At 41.8% G+C, this 25,617-nt stretch overlaps 1 protein-coding gene across 7 annotated transcripts in view; it reads right to left on the reverse strand.

Moving 5' to 3' along the window:
• LOC124114728 (dystonin-like) overlaps positions 1-25,617 on the reverse strand; it is a 117,594-nt gene that overhangs the window by 11,038 nt on the left and 80,939 nt on the right. For all 7 annotated transcript variants that reach the window (XM_046475477.2, XM_046475456.2, XM_046475485.2 and 4 more), the window contains 2 exons: positions 24,701-24,820; positions 16,924-17,096 (listed from right to left, as the gene is read on the reverse strand). In XM_046475477.2, the coding sequence (XP_046331433.2) occupies positions 16,924-17,096; positions 24,701-24,820 (293 nt within the window). The remainder of the gene's footprint in view (positions 1-16,923; positions 17,097-24,700; positions 24,821-25,617) is intronic.

The raw sequence follows: 25,617 nt of genomic DNA on the forward strand, positions 1-25,617 counted from the left end.
TGTTTTATCACCCCGCCAGGTATAGAGCTTACACCCTGATTGGAATGTTCCCCTGCATTGAGCGCACAACGACAAGGAGAAGATAACTCCTACTGGCATAGTCGCCACACAGGAAATGAAAGAAGCGTTTCCGCTGTCACAACAGTGTGTGTACGTTTTGAAAATCCTTACATTTGTGAGTGATTGTGTAGATCTAATTATTCCGCACAACAGTAAAATACAAATGTTCGCAAAATCTTATTTAACATGTTCAGTAATACAGAATCCAGATTTTTAAAACAAATATTCTAGCATTAATGATATTCTTATACAAATGATATATATTATGTTATACTTTCGTGTCATACTTCTGAATTATGAGGTAATTGCTCAAATTCAAGTTTCAGTGTAACCACACAGTTACAGGTAAAACATAAACAAAATGTCTTATATTTATCTTATTGTAACACCTTGGCTAGTTTGTCTGAATATACTTTGAAAAGAATGGAAAAAACACGATCTTAAAAGTAAGACCCGCCATTTGTTTACGACAGACAAATAACAGTGACTTTCCTTGACATCAGTGCCACCAGGACACTGCCATGATTTAACAACTTCTGACAGGGCATTCTTCTGCATCATTAAGAGATCCGAACAAGTGTCTACAGCCGTTCACAGTCAATTAATGTCCTAGAAAATAAACCTATCCAAAGGCTTGCCGAAGCACATGTCGCTCACTTGAAGCACGTATTTCTCGGAGACCTTGTAATCAGCATTAAGCTCCTGGTTGCCCCAGCCTGATGAAAGTCAACAGTAACCTCAGTCGACTTCGATACAAGCAAATAAGGAGAGCAGTCAAACTAACGGTACTGCGCTAAGATTGTAGCTGAATCCAGGTGACACACACTACGTACAACATACATAATATATCACTGGACGCCCAGGATGCCCCTAGCATCTCCGCACCTCAAACAAGAAGCTGAACGGTTTCGCCTGGACTTGAGAACATTTTAATAACAGTTTCGGTGATATAACATGACCAATGAATCGAAAAGTCCTGAAAAAAATAAGTTACGTTTGAGTTGTTTGAATTTCCTAAATTATTCCCCAAAAACATTTTCAGCGATATTACAAACCAGTAAAACGAGAACTAAAAACAAGGAACGAAAGCTTATGACAGTATTTCATTCTTCGGATGGAATTTTATCATTACGCACTGGCAGCAAAATAATGTATACGTTGAGATTCCTACAGACAGATTAATGTATGAGGGTGGTTGGAAGAGAAAGGTGCTGACTCGATATTTTAATGTAGTGCGACAACCTGGACCAAGTTGACGTACAAACAACGGCTGATGTACCCGGAGAAGTGGCCAGCCCTAGCAACATACACACGGGTATGTACACCACTGGTCATGCGGCACGTCCACCCGAATGTAGGACACCTAATCATATCATCAGCAAACACTGGGTAGATGCATATAACACTACACGTCGCGCTTTGTCCGTAAGTAAGACCCTGAACACGAGCTAAACGTGCATAACGCCTTTCCAAGATTACTGTTACGAGCATCGACAAAGAAAGTAATCTTAACAGAACGATGATAATATGATTTACCTATGCTTTTGTAGCCTATGATAATATATATGAATATGTCAAAATATATCAAAAGAAAACATTATTTTCAAGGCTTGGAATGAATAAACGATCGCAACGTGAACCTGTCCCGTTCTTTTGTAATTGGTTGGAGACCATCGTTGAAATGGAACCCTGCCCAGTGCGAGGAATGTCTATCCTGGCCTGGACTGTTGTACATATAAGCACCCCAAGTGTGTCCTGAAACCTTACTCCCGACCGGCTACCCCTGCTATGGTAGATGGCGCTCTTTGACAAGAGGGTTTGGGGTGTTGGGTTTGGAAGCTACACAGAGGGGGTAAAGTATATTCTGTCAATTAGTTGGTGGGTCGTTTGTAGATCGTTTCTCCAAACCTATGTTCGCTATTTCAGATTTGTTCAGATATCAGTAGCCCCGTGAACATCCGGGTAATAATAGGTCTTCAGCCATGTAAGAGGCGAATATGCTTGTGGTAAAAGGCGACTAACGGGATCGGGCGGTCAGGCTCGCTGACTTGGTTGCATGTCATCGTATCCCAGTTGCGTGGATCGATGCTCATGACATCAATCAATGGATTGACTGGTCCAGGCGCGATTATTAACAGACCGCCGTCATATAGCTGGAAAATTGCGGAGTTCGGCGTTAAACAACAAACCAACAAACAGATAGCAATATTCTACAGAGCTTCAACGAATGAGTTGGATTAATGCGTTCAGAACAGTATTCCAGTTATACAACGGTGTGTCCGCTTGACGCAGGAGGAAAGACCGATGTGATGCAGGTCTTAGACGTTTACCTAGTTGTTGAAACTCATGACTAGGGATATGGTGCTGACAAATATAGAACAATAGGGAGAAGGCGGTAATAAGTGTTGCACTAGTGCCCAATCCCTTTGTTTTTTTGGACAATAAAATATGTTTAATAATAATAGAACAATAATCGGGGCGAACCATGCTTAGCATCAAGGGTTTCTGAAACGCCCAAAACTGCACAGTGAACTGCGGCGCCACCTGTGCCACAACGAAACTACCCAAAGGTGAGCCATCAGACCAAACAGCATCGAGTAGCATAGGAGTTCTTGTAACATCTTTCCCACTGGATAGGTGAGGTGAGGTGAGGTGAGGTGAGGTGAAATTGGGTTTAACGTCGCGTCCAAGATTATTGCACTTATATAGCGACGTGCATGCACGTGTATGTGTGTGTGGCTGCTTGTACTAGTCGGGACTGATGCCGATTTCTAGAGCTAGCACACTGAGATACCATGCCGCAGTTTAACATGAATACCCCACTCAGACACAGTATACTGACTCCGAGCCGACCAGTCCTTGTTTTAGCCCCTTAATGCCGAGCGCCAGACAGGGTAACAACAAGTACCATCTTTTAACGTCTTTTGGTATGACGCGGCCGGGGATCGAACCCCGGACCATCCGCTCTCCGGGCGGACGCTCTACCATTAGACCACGGAGGCGGTCCCTCACAGTAGAAACACAACATGGTCAGGTGAGATTGAGCTGTCCGTGATCAAGTGTCTCTGACGGTCACACCAGACAGGTTAATGGTTACAGAGTTTCCACACGACTAAACTCGACATATCCACTGTCCAATAGTCTACCCTACTTCCGCATTTAATTGTCCGTTTCACTTCCAACCTTGCTTTGTGTAGACTCTCACATAACACGTGTCCACCACAAGGACATGAAGAATATATTACAGATTCTATTTACTGCCTTGCCTTCCACAATCAGTTGGCGTATCGTTCAGTTTACATCTTCATCACCCGTCAAGCGTATCGTTCAGTCGTGTAATACATTATTTAAGAAGACTTGTGGAAGCCCGATCTACCGCATTCCACTCGAGAGGAAGGAAGCCCACGCCAATTCTATGCTAATTTGTCTCTGTTCGTGAGGGTGGAAATTAATAGGTATTTAACAAGTGTTTAGTTCTCCACAAAGAATTCCTCATCGTAAGCGCGGCCACCTGAACGAGACAGGTCAATGTCATGAGTGTGTTCACGCCAGTTTACGCACGTCAAGACATGTGTAAAGCGGGCGGTGACCGAAGAAGGACCACTACACTACATGGCGAGACATGTAATTAGAGAGAAAACCCAATGTCCGCCTCATTACAGACAAAACGTAGTCAACCACTGAATCAACCAACACAAAGCTACCCAACCCACCTCTTCCAGGTCATGAGGTGATTGCCATATAACGGACCTTAAACTATGTATAATTATACATATCTTGCTTTCGAAAGATTGTTTGTTGTTGTTTAACGCCGCATTATTCAAGCTATATTCTGTAAATAATCGAGTCTAGACCAGACAATCCAGTGATTAACATCATGATCATCGATCTACGCAGTTGGGAAACAGTGACATGCAACAACCAAGTCAGCGAGCCTGACCACCCGGCCCCGTTAGTCGCCTCTTACGACAAGCATAGTTGCCTCTTGGGGCAAGCATGGGTTTTTGAAGACCTAATCTACCCCTGACCACAAGTATGTGTTCCTGAAGACCAAACCTTGCCCTGATCTTCACGGGTACTATAGGAAGTATGTTTATATCCTTAAAACATGCCATTTAAATCACCCAGGTTACACCAAACATGATTTGAACAAATATACAAAAGTAACTGACAGTTGGTTTCAGTTTTAAGCAGTTAGAGTCCAACGAAGAGGATTCTCTTTGCTCAGAACCCCCCCCCCAAAGAAATGCATTTCGTAAGGAGTATGTTATGTGCATATGGTTCTTGAGATATCGTGTTAAAATCCGTCACACACAACAATCAACGCAATCAAACTGGGCCTCAAAAACAAAACAATTACATATTTACCAAGTCAATGACCTTCTATGGTAAACACTAGAACCTATTTCCCTGACTCAGCAGTTTGACAGTTTGTAAAGGATATTTACAACCAAGCAATAAAAAGTGAGAACGTGAAATATGCAGTAGACATGACCCCGGGTCCAATATCTGCATAAATACTGTCTTCCAGTGACAGTGGGGTCTGGCGGCAGTGGATATAACACAGCCCTTCCTCTGTAGATGTGTCACGCTACTATAAGCAGTACCTCAAAGGTCTCAGTGTTGTCTATAAGTGCAGTATTATATACCTCCTCGTGCATAAGTAGGTTTATACACTAGCTTATATAGACTCGTCAATGGGCGTCTTAACAACATCGTCAGTCAATACAATGTACAAGTCAGCATACAACACAGAGCGGGTGTGTGCACTACATTGTATGTGGGATATAGCGCCTGTGTGCAATGAGAGGCTAAACCTTTTCACCTATTCATATCATGGTCTGTGTCATATGTACGTGCGCTCCATAAGTTAGCAAAACCTGTCTGTTTTATTCATATAAAATGTCAGCTCGCGTGTAGATGTGGCGCCTTGGTCGGGGCAGATAACCATGTTTAATACCTCTAATGTTTGGGTGGTTTGAGTAAGCTGCTGTAAGTGAAGGACTGGATGTTGGAATGGATGTGGTTGTGTGTATTAAGGATGCTTGTATGGGGGATATTATGAATGCTATTTTCATTATTTCTATTAATTGTGGTGTGCAAATATATAAAATATTATCTTTATGAGTCTTTTAGTATCTCGTAAGCCATTTTGGTCTGCCGCTGAGTTTTTACATTCTTGCCTCGTCATTTTATATGTACAGCGGGCGACACTGTAATAAAATATTCTTCCTCTTCTTCATCTTCTTCTTCTTCTACTGTCCTCATAGGAGGGTATATGATTGGTGTGTTGTTAGTTCACGCCGCCCTCGGCAGTATTCCAGCTATGTGCCGACGGCCTGTAAATTGTCGAATCTAGATCAGACAATCCAGTGATCGTATTTAGAGAAACGCTCCACGCCGTCGGGGTACGATGTCATGCAATCAACAAAGTCATCACGCGCAACCATCCGATCCACTTGGTTGCCTCTAACGACAAGCATAGGATGCTAGGGTCTATACTGACCAAGAATCCCCACGGGGTGGGGTATATGACACAAATATAGGGAGGGGTTGGGGGAGATTCAAAATATCGCCAACGTCTTTGCAGATCTCAAACAATTCCCGAAGTTCAAACCTTTGGCACTGATTTTCAAAATAATGTAACGAGGACATTTACGGTGTTCATAACAGATTGTCTCTCTCGTCATTATCGTGAATCGATTCATCGTAATGTATTCATCATCTCTACGCAGGAAGGTAGGGGATGATATGTTGGAAGTATACACGCCATTGGTACAGATGATGCATCAGAACACGCAGAACCTAGATCATGAATGATCAAATACCACTCCTTCAATTAACCGAATTGACAATATCCCTGTATGATAAACTTTGCAATGTTCCATTAAATTGCATGACGATATTTTCCTAGATCTATCACATTCCACCCAAGGAATAACTACATAATTTATCAACATTCTTTAAAACGTCTTAAATTCCTTCTCTCAGATGAAATGCCCGCTAAATAAATATTATTTGGACGGATTATGGTTTATCCAGCTAAGCTGCGTTTACAATTGTAGTACAAAGTACAGTTTGTAACGGCGAGAGATTAGCCAGGTTTATATACTCCCCGTGGAGTCAGTGTATGTTATATTAATGCAACTCACATACCAGAAATGCGTGTCAGGGGACAATAGGCTACATGGCTTATTCAACATAACGACATGTATACCGGGGGTCGAGTATTTATCTATTAGCATCTATATTAGGTGAGGAATATCCTATGATCAACAGATTACAAGGTGATAATAGCCGACTCGTAACTGCGATGATACCCTGTTGGTTGATTTAGGTGGTAGAGTGAGTGAGAATGGTTTTACGCCGATTTTAGCAATATTCCAGCAATATCACGGCGGGGTAACCAGAAATGGGCTTCACACATTGTACCCATGTCGGGAATCGAACCCGGGTCTTCGGCGTGACGAGCGAACGCTTTAACCACTAGGCTACCCGACCGCCCCTTAGGTGGTAGAAGCGACACACTATTCCAATGTTGTCGTTGCCAGTTGATCTTACAAACTATTCATTATCAGGCGGGATGGGTTGGGTGGTTTGGGGATGAGAGGTTGGGTGAGCGAGCGGATGGTTGTGAAACATACTCTGTTATACACGACACTAATAATTGCAACATAGTATTGAATGACGACCACACTCTCCGAACACCATGGTGATATAATTGGTATGGGTCGAGTAATAGAACATGTCTCAAAAGAAAACCCCATAGAAATTATTTGTTTGTTTGCTTGTTGTTTAACGCCGCACTCTGCAATATTCCAGCTGTATGACGGAGGTTTGTAAATAATCGAGTCTGGACCAGACAATCCAGTGACTGGCATCACTGGCATCGATCCACGCAATTGGGATACGATGACATGCATCAACCAAGTCAGAGAGCCTGACCACCCGATCCCGTTAGTCGCCTCTTACGACAAGCATAGTCGCCTTCTGTGGCAAGCATGGGTTGCTAAAGACCTCTTCTACCCCGGATCTTCAGCAATTAAATTACGTCTCTGCCTGCATTATACAGTTTGACCATTTGGACTCAAATACATAACACTATGCACTAACCACAATACTAACACACCTAGGACGTTACATGGACATGTGTGGTAAGTGATACCTTCGCACGGTGAATCGTGATCCTAGAATGCAGTACACTGTGAACGAAATCCGAATGTAAATAAAAGCGACAAAACCATTTCCATAGTCATAAGAAATCTCTTCGAGTGTACGATTCCATTATATCATGAATATATATTAATGAATCACTTTAAAATAGTAATGATAACAGGTGTCCGCGAAAAAGTTGGCGTATCCTGCCCCTCATTGACAAAACTACGCCAAACCCTTAAAATTGTACATCCTCACATGAAATGACACGGTAGAACGTTATGACAAAAACAACTGCTCATACAGAATCCGAACATGTATATGTCATATATTCCAAGCCTTTATGAACAATATCCTGGCAACGTTAGCAAAACACAACAATCAATAAACAAGCATCTAGTGTATATTGCTTGATATCACCTGTTCGAGTGACATCAGAGGTCGGCTTGTTTGTTCGAGGAACTGGCGATAATAAGCTGTCTGCCTACCGGGCCAGGGGGTGTTTACACACAGATTATTCTTAAATCGAAGATAATATTTATGAATATGCTCCTGAAATGTCAAGAGTGGGTAAATACGTACTTAAACAATAACGTCAACACAGCCATTAGTGTTTGTATGACCTTGGATGGACGTATTCCAGTGTCCATGGCCGTACTGACTTGGGTATAGATCTTGGCTATTCATATTGTTTCAATAAATTTGTCATCATTTGCTGCATCAGCACCATCTGCTACAAGATGGTAATTGATTGTGAATTCTAAATGAAAATTAATCCTTTTTGGGTTTGCAGTGACACGTGGATGAATATATTTGCTTGCTGCGCATGGCGCGTTGCTTTGATTGTGTTTGTGTGAACGACATGGTCGTTAGGGGTACCAATAAATGAACGTATTGTTAACGATATATAGTGCATCTGGTCTCCCTCAGAGGAATCGTTTATCAAACATGCAATTACTATGCAAGGATTTCAGAATACCGGAAATATTCTAGCGGGTGGTATTGAATTTACCATTGTATAATGCTAGTGACGTCGGTATCAGACGTGGTATTGACATTGCAATTCATCAAATGAAATAACTGGTAAATCGATAAACACATTATAATCATAGTGTGTGAGGATTGTTTTACGCCGGTTTTAGCACTATTCCAGCAACATCACGGCGGGGGACACCAGATTAAAAATAAAATAATGTCTTATCAGCAATGATATACACTGACGATGTACATTTCTATTATGGCTACGACAATCATCATCATCATCATCATCATCATCATCATCATCATCAACACAGTGAAAATGATGACGATGGTAATACTTCAATCCGTAGACAAATGTTGGTGTCTGTTTAAATACTAATATCAAGACTGGTTGTGTCTGAAGTTTGGAAATCGGTTCCGATCAAGCTTGAATAAATAGGTCATATCCATCAGTAGCTGGGCAAATGCTCTTTTTCTCCTGTAAACAGCGCTCTCCGATGTCGAATACACGCCAAATGTCCCTGTACAATGTCACTTCTAGGCTTTTCGTTCAGAGGTGCATGTTGGGTCTGAATTTGGAGCAAACCCGTCACGTATCAGAATGTAAATTTGTTCAGCAAATTTTGAACATCATCTGGACCTCTGAGCAGTGGGCAAACATTTGAATTAAAGAGCTACACGTCGCAGAGAGGGGGAGCGGCACACAACAGGCAACCACCACCTGCATGTGAGATCTCCAGCTGTAAATTACCTACATCACTGGGCCGACTTTAAACCACAGTCTAATTCGTGGATTAATTTTACTGGATGCGAAAGGAATTGACATATTTGTCAGTTTATATCAACACTTTTGTTTAACAAGTGAACAATATTCAAGTTTTAACATTCCACATCATTAAGACACCCTTAAGACACCATACAGACACCCAATCAGTATCACGTGGGTACACCACATCGCAATGACAATTTGTCAAAGTACAGGACTGGTAAAGCAAAACAGAAGCTAATTTGCTAAGTCAGCATTTTTAAATCTGTGATCAATATGGTATTGTTTCAGGGGTATATTGCTCCCACTCGTATCTGTTACATGAACAAACCCAATATCAACAAGGCCCCATACAATATACTATACCTGACACTATAAGAACTTAAATATTGTACAATATATATGTAGAATTACATGAAGGAAAACACACGAGAGAAACACAATGAGAGGAACACGTATAGCATTTTATATTCCAGAAATTCCAAGTTTAATGATGTCAGGAATTCCTCAAATGATGTCAACGACCCTATCTATCACCACAACACGAATGGCGATGTGACACTTGGGTCACAACGAATATAACAGGCTTGGCATTGTTGAGTTGCACAATAAACACGGTTAACGATTGATTTTAGCATAGATGTCTTCTGACATGATGTCGTGTCGACGGCCATGCTCCAGTGAGCGTGATTGAGCTCTGAACTCCCACCGACATGGCCGCAGGGCGTAGGGTTTAGTTCTTGTGATCAGTCAAAGTGTGTCATATATTTGTCTGCCCTCGTTCCCGTTTCTTATCAAACACGGGGCTTTTGTACTGAAATAGGTCAGCTAAGTTCGGATATTTGAATCAAACATCATGTTCAGTTCAAATAAAACATGTCAGCATACCACTTCCGGATTAATGACTGCAGTGGATTATTGATGTTTCCTGTAATGTGTTTCATGGAAGAGGAACCTACGTATATGTCAATAGTAGTTTTCCGACTATAATTGTGTTTATGGCTACGCTCGGATAAATAACTACTGTGGTAAAATTCGTTTATCATTATATTGCGATCGGTTGAAGCCGTTGTTATTGTAACGTCGTATATGTATACAAAACCAGTTCAATAACTCCAAAGCCCTATGAAATCAGTGAAAACGTTGCTGAGATTCTAACGTAAACGTTTTGGTAAAACTGTTTCAAGCTGTTTGTAGGTAGAGGACACAATGCCAGCAAAGGGCAAAATGACTTTTTATGGCAGAAATAAAACACTCGGACAACACTGTACACTTTAAGACCTGTCTGTCCAGTTGCAAGAATGCTTAATATCTCACTAGTCAAGTCACTCCGAGCAATGAATGTGTGTAGAACTATGTCCCTGATCTGACACGATTCTACCATCACTGTGGCAACAGGGTAGGGTTTAGTAGGAATGTATATAATCTTACTTTCTTTAGCCTTGACCAAGAGGTCTCTCCAATGTATTTGGACAGGCAGCGGTGGGTAAATATTCCACTCTCAGCATCGAGACGAAAGTTGGACAGTTCCCGAAATAGAACTGGTCCCAATATACACCCCTGTATCACACAAACTCTAATGTGTCAGATGGTGCGGTACACACACACGCGTTTTCTTACGACGCGAATCCCCGATTAGGATACAACTGACATATTTTCTTTTCGCACTATAGTGTCTAGGACAAATCAGAGTAGCTGTGTGCCCTAATTATCCATAAGCCGCAAACACCTGTCATAGAATACGGACCTATATAAGCAATGCTAAAAGCAACAGGACTTTAGATTTAACTGCGGGTAGTGCTTACTCTAATGAATAATCCTAGAAAGTGTGAAGGAATTTCTATACACGGATAAACAATGACAGCTTGTTTATAGCGAACCGTCCGCCTTAGGCGGCCATGTTTAAAGTAGGCCAAATGTAATCAACTTACCTGGGTGACAGGTATGCAGGTAGCGGGAAGAACCTTTCAGGTTCATCATAATCATGATCATAATCATCACTACCGGCACTCATTGTATTGGCATTATGTAAATCCAGGCACACATTGTCAACGTTTCGAACACCTTGAGACGCTACCTGTCCCTGTATCCAGTGAAGCGTTCACTCTCACGAGGTACAGCTCGAACTGTACCTGTTGCGCTGATTTGACTACACCTGACACAGGTAGAACTATGTGTCCTGTCACACCCTGTGTTTTAGCGTTCCTGAAAACCGAACCCACGGGATTTCCCATACACCCGAGTGTTCACCAACAGGTGCTATTCTTATCAGGAACACCCCCACCGACCTGGGATGGTTTCACATCACGCTTGCCATATTTGGATGGCCGCCATCTTGTGTGTGTGTCGTTTTCCCGCGAGCGTTGTGAGTTGTATCGATTACAGGGGACAGGTGAGAGAGAGGGCCCCGGGTTTAGCAAGGATGGCTGGCCTTTGAAGTCACTAATGCAAACTGATAGCCTAACTATTTGGACATGTTACGAGCTCTGTGACATCGCATGGAGTATGCTATCTATCTGTGATATGCATACTGTTTCTATCAATTACTTATATAAAACCAGGTGGCGTCTCGCTCGTGCTATACATTTGCCGGATCACAACCATAGCTTAATTAGAGATGCGCGGCGCTGGTAAACGCATAAATACCACCAGTGAATGTTAAGTAATTGCGACAAACGGAAACCTTAAATTACTCATTAAATGATTTCACATCAGATGAAGGGTGGTTTAGAAACACTCTATAAACATTGTGTTATCAATTGTCATTCTTCGATCGGAAGATAATACAATAACCTTGATATACATGGTTACATGTGACCTTTGTATCTTCCGTCTCACTTTACCTACCTGTATATTGTTTAAACGAATATTCTGAAACCCTTTTAACTCGGAACTCATATATTTCAAATATCCGTTAATTCTATGGTCCAGACAAAACCATTTTACTGGCTCTTAAGGTATAAGGCCGACACATCGTTTGTCTCGAACTACCGATAACTCGACGTATTTCTGATGGTCCAAAACCTGACTTAACTTTACGCATGTAATATATGCACCAAATACTGGAATGTACTGATCGAGATGATTCACCCAGCCGTAGGGTAGACAATGAAACACGATAATCGCTTGAAGATTTCATGTTTTGGTTGTGACAGTTTTGTGGCTATTCTGATCGAGCTAATCATGACAACTCAATCAATCCCGTACTTACATACATCTTTCTTGGCACATGTACCAGTATTTATCTATGTGTTCAGGTGAACAATTGACTCGGCTTTGCATGTGTTTGTAACGGATGCCACCGGTGGGTCAGGATACGCCACCTATTTTCGAACACCTGGTTTCATCACTAATGATAGTGATTCATAAACACATGTCTATAATATAACGGAAACGTACAACGGACTCTGCGTTTGATAAACATTTTTTAATGATTATGGAAATGTTTTAATTTCTGTTATTTGTTTACAACTATCATGAATAATTGTTGATATCATGAAATATGATTTAAACAAACATCTGGGGAATTGTTATCGATATACGGCGTCAATACCGGAAGGAATAATGAATTCATATAATTTCAGTTAATAATGAGTGAGTATGGTTTTACGCCGCTTTTAGCAATATTACAGCAATATCACGGCGGGGACAAACAGTTAATAACTTGTGTATAACATGGCCTATACGAAGACTCCTGTCTGGTTTACCAGATGCAATAACGCTACTATCGATTCTATCGGAGTGCCAAAACGCAATGTCTATTTTTTTTACCTTGAGTGAGTACTTTTAGTATTATCTTCTTAGAGGTAAATATATACCGAACAAATAACAAACACAGCAGGTGGAACAGCGAACAAACAACCGTAATAAACAGAGCCGAAACGGTGTTCAAATTTGTCCCCACCTTACACGACTTCCCAGACAACTACAAACTAGTGTTTGACGGACCTTTATAGGGCAGTGTCCTCTAATAAGGTCTGTTCATAGACAATTAGACGCAGGCAAAGCCGCGACGTTGGAGTTAATACCGGAGATTTATAGCAAGTAGGTTTTAGATACACGGGGTTGTGCATATAGCTTATGTCAACACGCAACGCCCCCGTAAACCAGGGAGGAAGAATCGTTGCATACCTAACATATTGTAGGATTTAGTACTGACTGAGTGTGGGTTTTCGTCGGTTATAGTAATATAGAAATCACTGAAAATCAGTGACGACACCAGGTGTTCGCGAAACGAGTAAGCCTGTCCCACATAAAGGCATATGAGTGAGTGTGTATGGTTTTACGCTGTTTTTAGCAATATTCCAGCAACATCACGGCGGGGGACACCAGAAATGGGCTTCACACATTTTACCCATGTCGGAAATCGAACCCGGGTCTTCGGCGTGACGAACCAACGCTTTAACCACTAGACTACCCGACCGCCCCATAAACGCATATGAATAAACGACCTCAATATACTGTGGACCAAGAGGCCTTTAATTTTGAATAAATGTACATCTCCATATTAGACAGGAAAACAAAGCTGGATACGCAGTACTTCGACAGTCAGATTGATGATAAGAGTAATAATATAACTCAAATAGCATTATCTATAATGCTGGTATATACGACTCAAAAGAAGTTAAAGACCATCCATTAATAAGACTTTAGTAAATCTGCCACGGCTGGTGGGTATTGCAACTCACATCTTACAATTGTGGGTGTTCATTAACTTGTTTTGAGTAGAATATATCGTATATTAATAATCATTTAGTGGATTTCGATAAGCAACGTCAAATGTATCGTGTATAGGAGTGGTTAGTAGGTGGCTATTATTGATAGCGAGGGACACAGGGGTTAAAGTTGCAACCTAATCTGGTCACATGTCTTGAACTTTAGCCAAGATGAATGTACATATGTATTGGTCCCTGCGTGCACTGCCACGTATAATGATTGTGTAGTACTATATACACATCACACCAAGCTGAATATATAGACGCTTCGTCGGGTGACTCACTACATTTATATAGATGAGTAGACTCAGGGAAATAGGGAAAACACGGTGATGAGAAATGAGGTTTAAGGTCGTGTTCAAGATTATTGCACTTGCATAGCGACGTGCATGTACGTTTGTGTGTGAGTGTGTGTGAGTGCGTGCGTGCGTGTGGAGGCTTGTACTAGTCCGAATTTATGCCGGCACAAGATACCATGCCGCATTTTTAACCTGAATACCCCACTCAGACACAGTACCTGAATACCCCACTCAGACACAGTACCTGAATACCCCACTCAGACATAGTACACTGACTCCGAACCGACCTTGTTTAAGCCCCTTAGTGCCGAGCTCAAGGCAGGGTAACAACAAGTGCCATCTCTTACGTCTTTTGGTATGACGCGACCAGGGATCGAACCCCCGACCTTCCGCTCTCCGACAGACACTCAATCCACGAGACCACGGAGGCGGTCGGGGGAGGCAATATCATAGCAACGATGTGCCTTGAGGATTAATTTCATCTTGACTTGAGGACTAATACCACCTATATCTACATCATGGATTAACTACATAACCTTTCTGGCACTAACATATCATACCTTCACCAACCAACATGGCTTCATCACGCGATCTTTGTCAAGGTAAATCCTATGTTATCAGAAGAAGGCGAACAAAGCTCGAGGCAGCTAATTAGTAATGTCACTCACTTATGACATAATCTTGACAACCTGTCAATCAAATGACGTCACGTGTATGCAATTAAACCACCTCGACCACCGGCGTGACTGGGACACTGTCTTCGGGAAAGCCGCAAATGAACATTAAATGTGTTTGTTTCACTATAATGTGTAAATTTCACTGTTGATTAACCGTATATAAGCGAGTAGGGTATAGGTCACGTTTATGTTATGTAACAAGTTCTAAGTGAACTGTTACGACAGTCTCCTTCCAAGGAGAAAACTCTGTCAATAGGTATGTATGCACAGCTGTAGCTATGTACATCCCCTGGCCGAACGTGGGGGACACAAGAAACCAACACAATACGCCTCGGATATTTGTATTCCATTTTGTTAAAATAGAATCCCGATAGAGCACTTTGAACAGCACTTAAACCGACGAAAAGAACGTTTTTCAACTAAAAGACTGGTAAAAACGAATAATTGTTTTTTCAAATGATCTTCTATCCAGTATTAGTCTGCGCCACATTGAATTAAACTACAAACATATGTGTCATTAATATTGTTATTTTAAATATAGCTTCGTCACGTTCGCGGCATCGTTAAGCGTAACTGTCCTAGTATCATTTCCGTGCCAAAAAGTACAAGTTCGAGCTAAATATATCTGACGAATTATGTGAAACTGTGAGATAAAAAGCTAACCCGGTCAACTATATTTAGACAGAGCTGGGTGAGTTGTTGTCGTTAAAAACAGACAAGAGTTTCTGTGTAATGACATTTCGGTAGTTAGAAATTCAAGGAACCTTCGTGTTGAAAGTGTCTAAAGAATTTTTAAAATGAGGTCGAATCAATAAGGTATTTCTTGAGATGGAAGATTTACTGTCCGTCCTTGACCGTGTTTAATTTTACCTGTATTCTGACCAGTGTCCGACAACACGCTGACTATGTGTAAACTGACAATAACGACATTCGGATTTATTTGCCATCATTGAAATAGAGTTTTGCTTTCCTTGAAAACTAGAGTCTAAACACAATTTATGTCCGTCAGATTATATTATCAAATGGTTACATTTTCGGATTTATTGGAGCCCCATAGAAAGAAATCAACACTTATACTTTATTGACAACACTGTTCCCGGCAAAGATACCTGGGGGACATCTAGACCAAGGGAGATAATCGGGCATATGGGATGTCGCTTGCTTTCAGTGTGTAGCAGATTGTGATTGTCGCATTGTAATTATTTCCAAACGTGACACTCTGCATGGTCTGCTTTTATTAATCTGTATTACAACTGATGACGTAACACATACTATCCTAACCAAGAGATAACTCATATTGTAAGATATTAATCAAAACAATATGATTGGAGGTATTAATTTGACCGGGCCTGTAGCTATCTCCTATCGCTCATCTAAATCTAATTATTACTTCAGGATATTTCGATAAATATGTCGATGACGTGTACATATAAAACGGCAACGCCAGAGAACAATCAGCATCTCTATCCTATCATCTGCCTAAAGTGACCCCATTGGGCCAAGGGGCAAAACAGTGATGACACCAGGTGTTCGCGAATAGGGTACCTGTCCTGCTCTACCGGTAGCACCCGCCGCTCACACCATTTGTGTTACACTATATTGGGGAATGAACCATCAGTGAATGGCTAGCAGCAGCAGGAGAAGCGGGAGTAGTAGTAGTAGTAGTAGTAGTAGTAGTAGTAGTAGTAGTAGTAGTATCACGTGAAGATCCGGGTTAGAATTGGTCATCAGTTCACCAAGCTTATCCACAGAGGCGACAAACGGGTTCAGGTGGTCAGGCTCGCTGACTTGGTTGGTGCATGTCATCGTGTCACAGTTGCGTAGATAGATGCTTATGCTGTCAATCATTGGATTGTCTGGTACAGTACTGATTAATACAGGCGGGCGTCATAAAGCTGGAATATTGCTGAGAGCGGCGTTAAACAAACACGAGAGGTATATAGCTACGGTCGAGGTGGAGTTATTTCCCTTGCATGAGCATCATACATTGTACCCCCGACTCTCAGGGTGAGGATGTGGCAGCTACAACGTGTGATTTTTCTGATTGCGTCACCGGTCTTGATGCTGTTAACCACTTGTTCGCCAGGTCAACACTCAATGAGTTTACAAACCCCCGTGATACAGCTGCACGATTTCCAACTGTGTCATAAAACAACATTCACCCACTCACTCAGACGTGCAGCTGGGAATACTGTAGGCTGTAATATTTACTGTTATATCGGACACAACTGCTGCAAGGTTACAATAGGCAAGTGTAATGTCGTTCCTACCTTTTTGATACCACCGATCGGACCGAGTTCCATCTATTCTTCAGCTCATCCAGCATCCCCTGGAGAACCTCCCTCTCCGTGTCCTGCTTCGTGCACCGGTCCTTCAGGTTCCGCCCAAGTCTGGTCGTGCTGTAGAACTGAGGATGCTTCGACGTCAACTGGTGCTGGAATTTCTGCAAAATAAAAGGATACATCAGAATCGATGTAATGGCTAATTTCAAGATGTTTGCAAACTCCCAAAGAGCGACAGAAACATTCCACTGACATTAGCCTCACACTGTTCTTTGTACATGTATATCCGAGTCTACCAGGACACTAACAGTACTCAAGTTTCCAAATAAAGGCATTTCCGGAGAAGCTGAAATTCTGCAAAACGCAGAAGCCTTCTGTATGATGTATTTAGATCAATGGTTATCTGGGTCAATATGGTTCAGAAGAGAGGAAACTGTTTATTTGAGATACAAGTACATTTTTCGCGTGTTTAACGCCACGCTCAGCAAAATTTCAGCGTTATGGCGGCCTGTAAATTATCGAGTCTGGACCACACGATACAGTGACTGATATAATGAGCAACGGTTCACCCGTCGCGGGGCAAGAAGACACCTAACTCGACAAAACTTCCGACCCTGACCACCAAAAGAGTAAGTCTCCACTTCCGCCCAGCACAGATAGCTGGGAATCTACTCTAACCTGGGATCCCCAGGGGGTACAAGTATATTAAAAATGAAACATGATGCCATCATACTATAGTACACCCCAAAAGTAGTATACAGATTGATATATATCAACTATTCACTGCTTCCATCATGATGCAGCCATACACTGGTGTATGACAATCGTTGACATGAACATACAACTCTGACATATAGCCCACGTGGACCAACGTATGAACTGGTCTGAGGTTAGAGAGAGTGAGTGGTTTATTTCAGTTATATCAACGTGTCATACTCGTATTGGGGGAAGCCCAAAGCGATGTGAGTGAGTGGGTATGGTTTTACGACGCTTTTAGCAATATTGCAGCAATATCACGGAGGGGGATACAAGAAGTTGGCTTCATACATTGTCCCCCATGTAGGAAATCGGATCCGGCTTTCGCCGCTTTAACCACCCGTCTAGCCACCGCCCTTCAAAACGATGTGAATCTCACCGGCGAGGGTATGACGTTGGCAGACCAATGACCTTAATCGGAAAAGTCTGGGATTCGAACCTATGTTCAGCGGATCCTGGCAGCTAGGGAACGGTAACTGCGGTACCGTTGACAACTCGACTATTGTGACCATCTTTAGTTTGTGTTCGGATGTCAAGGATCACTGCCTGATCCACATTAATAACCTAAAAATCGACACAACCCCATATTCCTAGCTATGAGAAACAGATAATTAATATAGTGGAACTGATTGATCACTGTATAATATTAAGGTCATGCAATCGGCATGTCGGAGCAGGCTAGAAACTGTTGCCGTCTAACAGTCATATTCCCGGAGTTTACCGATGTTGTTTGAGTGTGTAGCGTAGAGGGAGAGCATATTTGTCCATTGAGCGAACCAACACTACAGCAACAGTGACCTTGAATCTCGATGTGAGACATGAGGGGTATTGATGACGTGGGTGGGAGGGGATGGCGGGCCGGTGGGGATGTTTGGGCACAGCGTTATCAGTATATTGTCACGTATTTCAAACATGTGTCAGTGTATGTTCACTATGCACCGGAACAATACCGTACACTGTTGGGATTTAATAAACATTGATTTCCTTACTTGATAATTACGAAACAAGAACATGATATTGGCTCAGGCGTTGGCCCTACCGCCTGCTTCGGTGCTGATACTTCATTAAGTATTGACACAATGATATTCAGCCTGTTGTGCACGGTGCCAGATTACAAATCGTCACTGAGTCACAATCGACAATGAAATGTTTCAAAATCCGATACGAGCTGGATGTTCGCCTCACATAGCCTGTATACAAATAACGATCCAAAACATCCCAATACAAGCACACTGGAGTAGAACTTAACGCGGCATCAGCACATCATAGCTATGCGTGGAGATAGTGTCTTGGAAGGGTGTTCAATATTGATATTAATACAGTTGAACCCCGCTTATCCGGATCCCAGTTATTTCATGAATTATAAAATAGAGGTGTTTTTACCCGCGTAGGTTTTGAGTAGGGGATGTAACTGACAAGGGAATCAGACATCCGGAAATTCGTATATCCGGACAATATTTGAGAAGTCGCAATTGTCCGGATAAGCGAGGTTCGACTGTACATAATTCCATCTGTCATAATGAAGTAGTGAGTGAGTTAATATTGCCTGCCCTACATCACAACATTTACAGCTATACGTTGAGGTAGTATATTGAAAAGGAGTGTTCAGTATTGATATTAAGTGACCATTCTGTCCAATCGCAGAAGAATATGCAGTTACAGTTAGCAAGATAAACAGATTATTGTTTACAAGCTTAAATTCAAAATGTCAACGAAAAAGCATACCAGTCTCCATTACATGTAAAACAGATTCAATAGGGCCCAGTAGTGATGAAAATTATATGAATGGACAATGAGTGGCGAGGGCAGTAACATAACGAAAAGTTAACAAGTCCCATCAAGATAATGGCCTTCGTCACAACACCACCAGCACTCATTGATACAGTCCAGTCAATGAGGAAGAAGGGCCCAGCAAGATCTCCCACTCACAAGGCACACAGTCACACCAGGGGTCACCAGGACCTATTTAGCGTGACGACAACACCAGGATGTCACGTCTCCGACGTGTATGTTGCTTGAAGTGTGACATTCTAATACATGGCCCAAGGTCCCGGCTTATTAATCTGCGAGAGTGAAAAGTTCACACACCCGATGCTGAATGTCCGGAACAAACGACCATGGTTACTTAATGCTCAGAGATAGAGATCATAGGATTTGGCCCCGGGATTAGGGATGATGTATCTGCAGACGCGGCAATTTAGGTCAATGCGTTCAACAAGGTGATGTTCTTTTGCCTATATGTTTTGTTATGTTTTACGAAGAAACAGGAATTTTGCATCAAATGTCTGCTCACAACACATGTGCATGTAACATACTATATAACCCACATTATAGTCTAATAAAGCAGTGTTATATGTGAAGTTTATCTTTATTGAAACTTCAAAAGGTCTTCCCCTATAAACAGAGTACAATAACAAAACGTTTCTTATGTTCAAAAATAATGTCAAATACTTTAATTGGCCTCACTAAAAGTAGAAAATACATATTTAATCATACTAATTTCATAAATCCATTGTTAACAATCATCATATTCCTTGAATTATTGGACCGAAACCATGAAACCATAATTCAGACAGACTAAGCGGGTACCGGAGAGATAGATGTAAACCAATCCCTCGCCCACCCTTAGATTCACCAGCCTGTCAGGGCTGCATGTTGTACTCATTCATGTGGAACATGGACTGGTATTCCTCCACTCAGGACATAAAGGGGGCATTTTGAAGATTATTGAGTTTACATGAATGAATATTCTGCTCTGATAATTTTTTTGAGAATAAAAGAATATTAACATAGCGTTTTAAAGTTGTTTAATGCACTGTCTGTGTCACTGAAACGATATCAGTTCCCATCACAACAAGTGACACATATGTACATGACTGTTGGACTATTCCTAAGTTGCTGCATGAGATACAGTAAACTACGTTTATAACGAACTCAAAGGGACCACTAATCTTAGTTCGTAATAACCGTAGTTCGGTATAAGCATAAATACAGAATATATATAACAAATGGCCGGGACTAAAAAATACGTTCGTTATATCGGTAAGTTGTTATAAGCGTGTTCGTTATAAACGTAGTTTACTGTAACACATTTGTAATGATTCAATGTTTTTTATAAAATACATTTAGCATCGAGTAGAGTGGGGGGAAGAACAGTCTTCAATTAACGACAGAAAATGAAGTTTACGCTACTCTGTAAGGACTTAGAACACCAACGATGTTGGACCACCCTTACACAACACGCTGTACTATACGAGGAGATCTTAAACCTCTAACCCTCAATACAGGATCCTGGTGTCAGGAGATATCAGATCCGATTTAACACATTAATCCGTCCTCAGCATTCACACGTACAGGTCCCAATGAAAGCATCACCCTTTAAAGAAGTGTATCCACGCAGGGTCTGTCATTGACGGCCATATTTTCTCCAGCTATACCTTTATGCTTCACGCATCCTCGCTGATAAATCCTTATTTACACACGGGCATCTTTCCCAACACAATAGCCAGAGGGTCTGGTGGAATGTCGTTCACAAAAGAGCAAAGGCCTCTTCTCCCATATAATGTGACACCCCTTTCTGGGGGTAAACACTTGTAGGTATGAACAACACAGGCCGTATGTCAAAGATTTCAAAGATGGTGAGCAGACGACACGGGAAAAGGTTGCGAAATTGAAGCAGACGACAGAAAATAGCTGAATTGAAAGAAGTGCGGGGTCATACCTTTTGCAGACAGCGTTAATCCAAAGTTTGAGATCTCCAAGATGTCGTGTTTACCGTGTGTGGAGCCGGCCACAGTGACTTTGCTACATGTCGCCCTAGCCTGGAGCGACAGCAGTTTACCTGGCTCATCCTAAGTGGCTGGATGGATAAACGCGATAAAAATGTCACCCACCAGTGGGCATGCGTATCACGAAGAGAAAGGTGGAGAGGTCTTAAACATTATATAAGGTTACCGTTGACAGTCTGTGTCATTTAAGCTGTCATTTATGATAGTGTGTTTATGTAATCGAACGCTATTCACTCAGGTGGAAAGGGTTGATCAGAATCCGCTTTGTTTAATGGGGATGATACCATTCTATCTTACAATAGACGATTGGATTCACAGATATTCCTCCTCTGAAAAACATATGTTCTTTTTGGGGAATGTATTACACTACATTGCTCACCGACCAAAAGAGTCGCGAGCATCGTATGATTTTATCCATCTTGCCCGTCAATGGCCACGGCTGATGCGGACGTCGCGCTCACGAGCACCACGCTCAATCTCGCGATCTCTCGCTTACAGCACAACCGCTATTTTACATTTTAAGAGGAATATGTTACTCGGCAACACCTTTTATTCATTCAGGGAGTTCGACATGATTTTTTAAATGACGCGTTGCTGAACAAACACGTTGTTGGGACAAGACGAGACAGCTGATAAGATGTGCATTCCCCTCGTTGGAATATTTGTTCACAGTCTCCACATAGCACCGCAATGCACCCTTTATGCAAATCATGTAACTGACAATGGCTCTATTATTCTGTGTTCACCGACCGTTGACCTTGGCGATATGAGGCGAAGTGACTGGTTTAGATTTACACTCTTCGTAAACTTATCTCCGTTTCACATGACTGACCACGGTTTAAAATGCTGGGACTAGAGGCGTTTCTTGAGGGGTAGATTAGGGCATGCTTGAATAACCACCGAACTTCTCATATGGGCAATTTTCTGCTCCAACAATGTCTTTCAACAGACCGATCCAACTGACCCACGCAGTTTAACCGACCAGGGAGGATGATTTGGGAAAATTGCCTCAGAATTGATATGCGTGGGAGAAAATGTATTATTGTGGAAATGGTATATGGATGTATAGCTTGACAATACAAGTATACGTTAGAGCAACCCTGCTGTACGCAGATGATAAATCAGACGAGTGAGTGAGTGGGTTTTAACACCGCTGTGGACAATATTAATGTTATATCACGGCGTGTCGGCTTGTGTGAGGAAAGATTGAAGTGATGTAGGTCTTAGACGTTTACCACTTTGGTGAAACCCACGAGCACGGGTGTGGTGCTGACAAATCTAGAAACATAATCAGGGTAAATTTGTCACATTCCCTGTACGGCATCATTGTCTCTTCCACCTAAGCCTTATTGTTATGCTGTATCATTGAATGAGTGAGTGAGTATGGTTTTACGCGGCTTTTAGCAATATTCCAGCAATATCACGGCGGGGGACACCAGAAATTGGCTTCACACATTGTACCCATGTCGGAATCGAACCCGGGGCTTCGGCGTGACGAGCGAACGCTTTAACCATTAGGCTACCCGACCGCCCCATCATTAAATGAAGCAAGTCTAGATTTTCTTCAAAGGTTCCCATCTCAGTGTGTATCCGTTTCAATTTAAATGAGGTTGTTTGTTTCTATCATATATTTTCAGAGAGTTAGCGTTGGTCCAACCGCACCTCTAAGGATAACAAGGTGTCAAGGGAATGGTGTCGTGTGTGTGTTGGGGTGCATGTGAGAAGGGGTGGTGGGTTACAGTAGTTAAACCTTAGCATACGTTACACCTGCATGTAATGATATGTACACTGGTGAAATCCGACATTGTTTCCCTCGTCTTGCAACGTCATGAGTGACAGGTAGACACATCAAGCTGTCCGTCACTGACGTGTTATGTACATCACAGGATTAATGGACACATGAGGGCGATATCGGACATACGTCCGACGTAATGTAAGCGTTAATAAGTCATACACACCTGGAATGTTCCTCGAACAGCATATGAACAGCTGTTTGAAGCTACCGACACAACTTTTATTGTGATCATGACAAATCATTACTTACCAGTGGACAGAACACGCAGAGAGCAACTTGATACAGGAACATTATATTTTGTGGAACATTGCCAACAAACACTTTGATCCACAGAACGGATCGGAATCTCCATGGACGTAGGCAGTTATTCCTCTGCGTGCTTTGTGTAACATGTCATTGCCAAAGGCTTTATCAAAATTCCATTGACATACTATGTGGTCCATCCTTTTGTGGGATTATTGTTTGAGAATGTACTCATCTGTGACTTATTCGATCGTAAACATATTTTCTTGCAGCCTTGGGTTGTAACAACGAATTGGACCATGTATATCGTGACCTTGACCTTGACTCACAACTAGGGCATGTTATGTCAATCCATGACCCCTTATAATACACATGTACAGTGGTTAGCGAGAAAAATGCTTTGATTTTCAGTTTTTCGTGCAAATAAGTTTCATGGCTATTTCGCCTTTTATGCCCAATGGAATCGGTTTCGTCTGACTATCAAGACTGGTTATTCGCTGGTGTTGACCCTATATATTTTTATGGAACTGTGCTTATTTGTTTGGATTTTAAATCGTTTTTAATCATGCAGCTTGACGTTTTATGCATTATCCCATTCGTGACCAACTCTTGTTATTCCGGGACAAGCCGAATAGCGGCTCGTGCCCCTCTCATGGCCATTTTTGCGACTGGGTTCCGTCTTAGCGCAAACGGGCATATCTAAAACAATTGTCAACTCGTTGCGTAATGGTTCACATATAGTTCCCCATATATTATATATATTTCAGATGCAATTTAAAGCACATCGGGACGTGCGGAAATTATACAGTATAATTGAACATATTAAACTGTGTCTTGAGTATATTTTTAGATGCAAGACATATGTAAAATCAAAAAATATTTCTGAGGGATTATTTGACAAAGAACTCGAAATCATTCTGATTGGTTTGTCGTATTTCCGCACATAACATTCATCGACAGGGGGACGAGTCTTCTTGCAGGTCACGGAAAGGGGCGAGTTGTGGCGAATGATGGCTACCCCAGTGACATCTTCCCAAGCAAGGGAGTTAACTAGTTCGGCACAGGTGAGACGAGACTTTAAGAGTCAGATATCTCCCTGGCCTCCCTCGGAAGATGCCACAGCGATGGATTGACGCTTCACGAAGAACCTATCCCTTTCAGGGTGTAAAACAGCATGTCTTACCTTGAGGTCATCAATGTCTGCCTTGGTGGCTGATGGATTCTTGGATGTGGCCATGAACTTGCTTAACATCCGGGAACTGTCTTCAAGCCAGTCCAGCAAACTCCTCCAGGCATCGTGGAACTGAGAAGCAATCACCCCAAAATACTGTTACTGTGATATTCATTGAGAGAATGATTATTTTGTTCATATTCTTGCCTGATTTCGATAATTATTGGACACCAAGTGCCTATTTTGACCCGAAACGACCACAAAAGGCCAACGATCGTTAAACGTTTCCGATCATCTATCTTGCAGTTCATTTGGAATGCAATCCTGACACTGATTGAAAAAAAATGCGAAAAATATCCATAAAAATAAATACGATCGCAACTTTCTTTCAGTATATTTTACACACGTAACCCATCTCTAACACCCTAGACACAACCCTAAGGCTGTTTTGTATTGCGATATTGAATGAATATTGTTTAATGTTGCAGTGAGCAATATAGCAGTATACTAAAGCTACGTGGTATGTAATTACATCGGGACCAGATCAACCAGTGGTCGACAGTGTGAGCATCTATCCAGCAGTCGGAGCATGGAGACTCCCAATTAGGTGAGAACTATCTTCCCCTGACTATCAAATCACTAAATGGTTGGCTCTAAGCACAAGTTCTATTCACGTCCAGTTTCACTGTGATCACGGAACCTTTTGTTTATTTGACTCGGCAATTAATAAACACAAACAAGCAGAACCTCATGCACAAAGTCTGATAAATATTATATACTAACATATCCTCGACCTTGAAACCTGAATCTTGACACCATCAATTATCTATGAAGGTATAAATACACATTGCACAGCTGCACTCGGAACATATCGACGTACAACGTTCAGAACATACCATACACGGATTCATAAAATTAGAATCTTGGTG

This window comes from Haliotis rufescens, unplaced genomic scaffold (genome assembly GCF_023055435.1).
Source record: "Haliotis rufescens isolate VD_foot unplaced genomic scaffold, xgHalRufe1.0.p SCAF_4, whole genome shotgun sequence".
Classification (NCBI taxonomy): domain Eukaryota; kingdom Metazoa; phylum Mollusca; class Gastropoda; order Lepetellida; family Haliotidae; genus Haliotis; species Haliotis rufescens.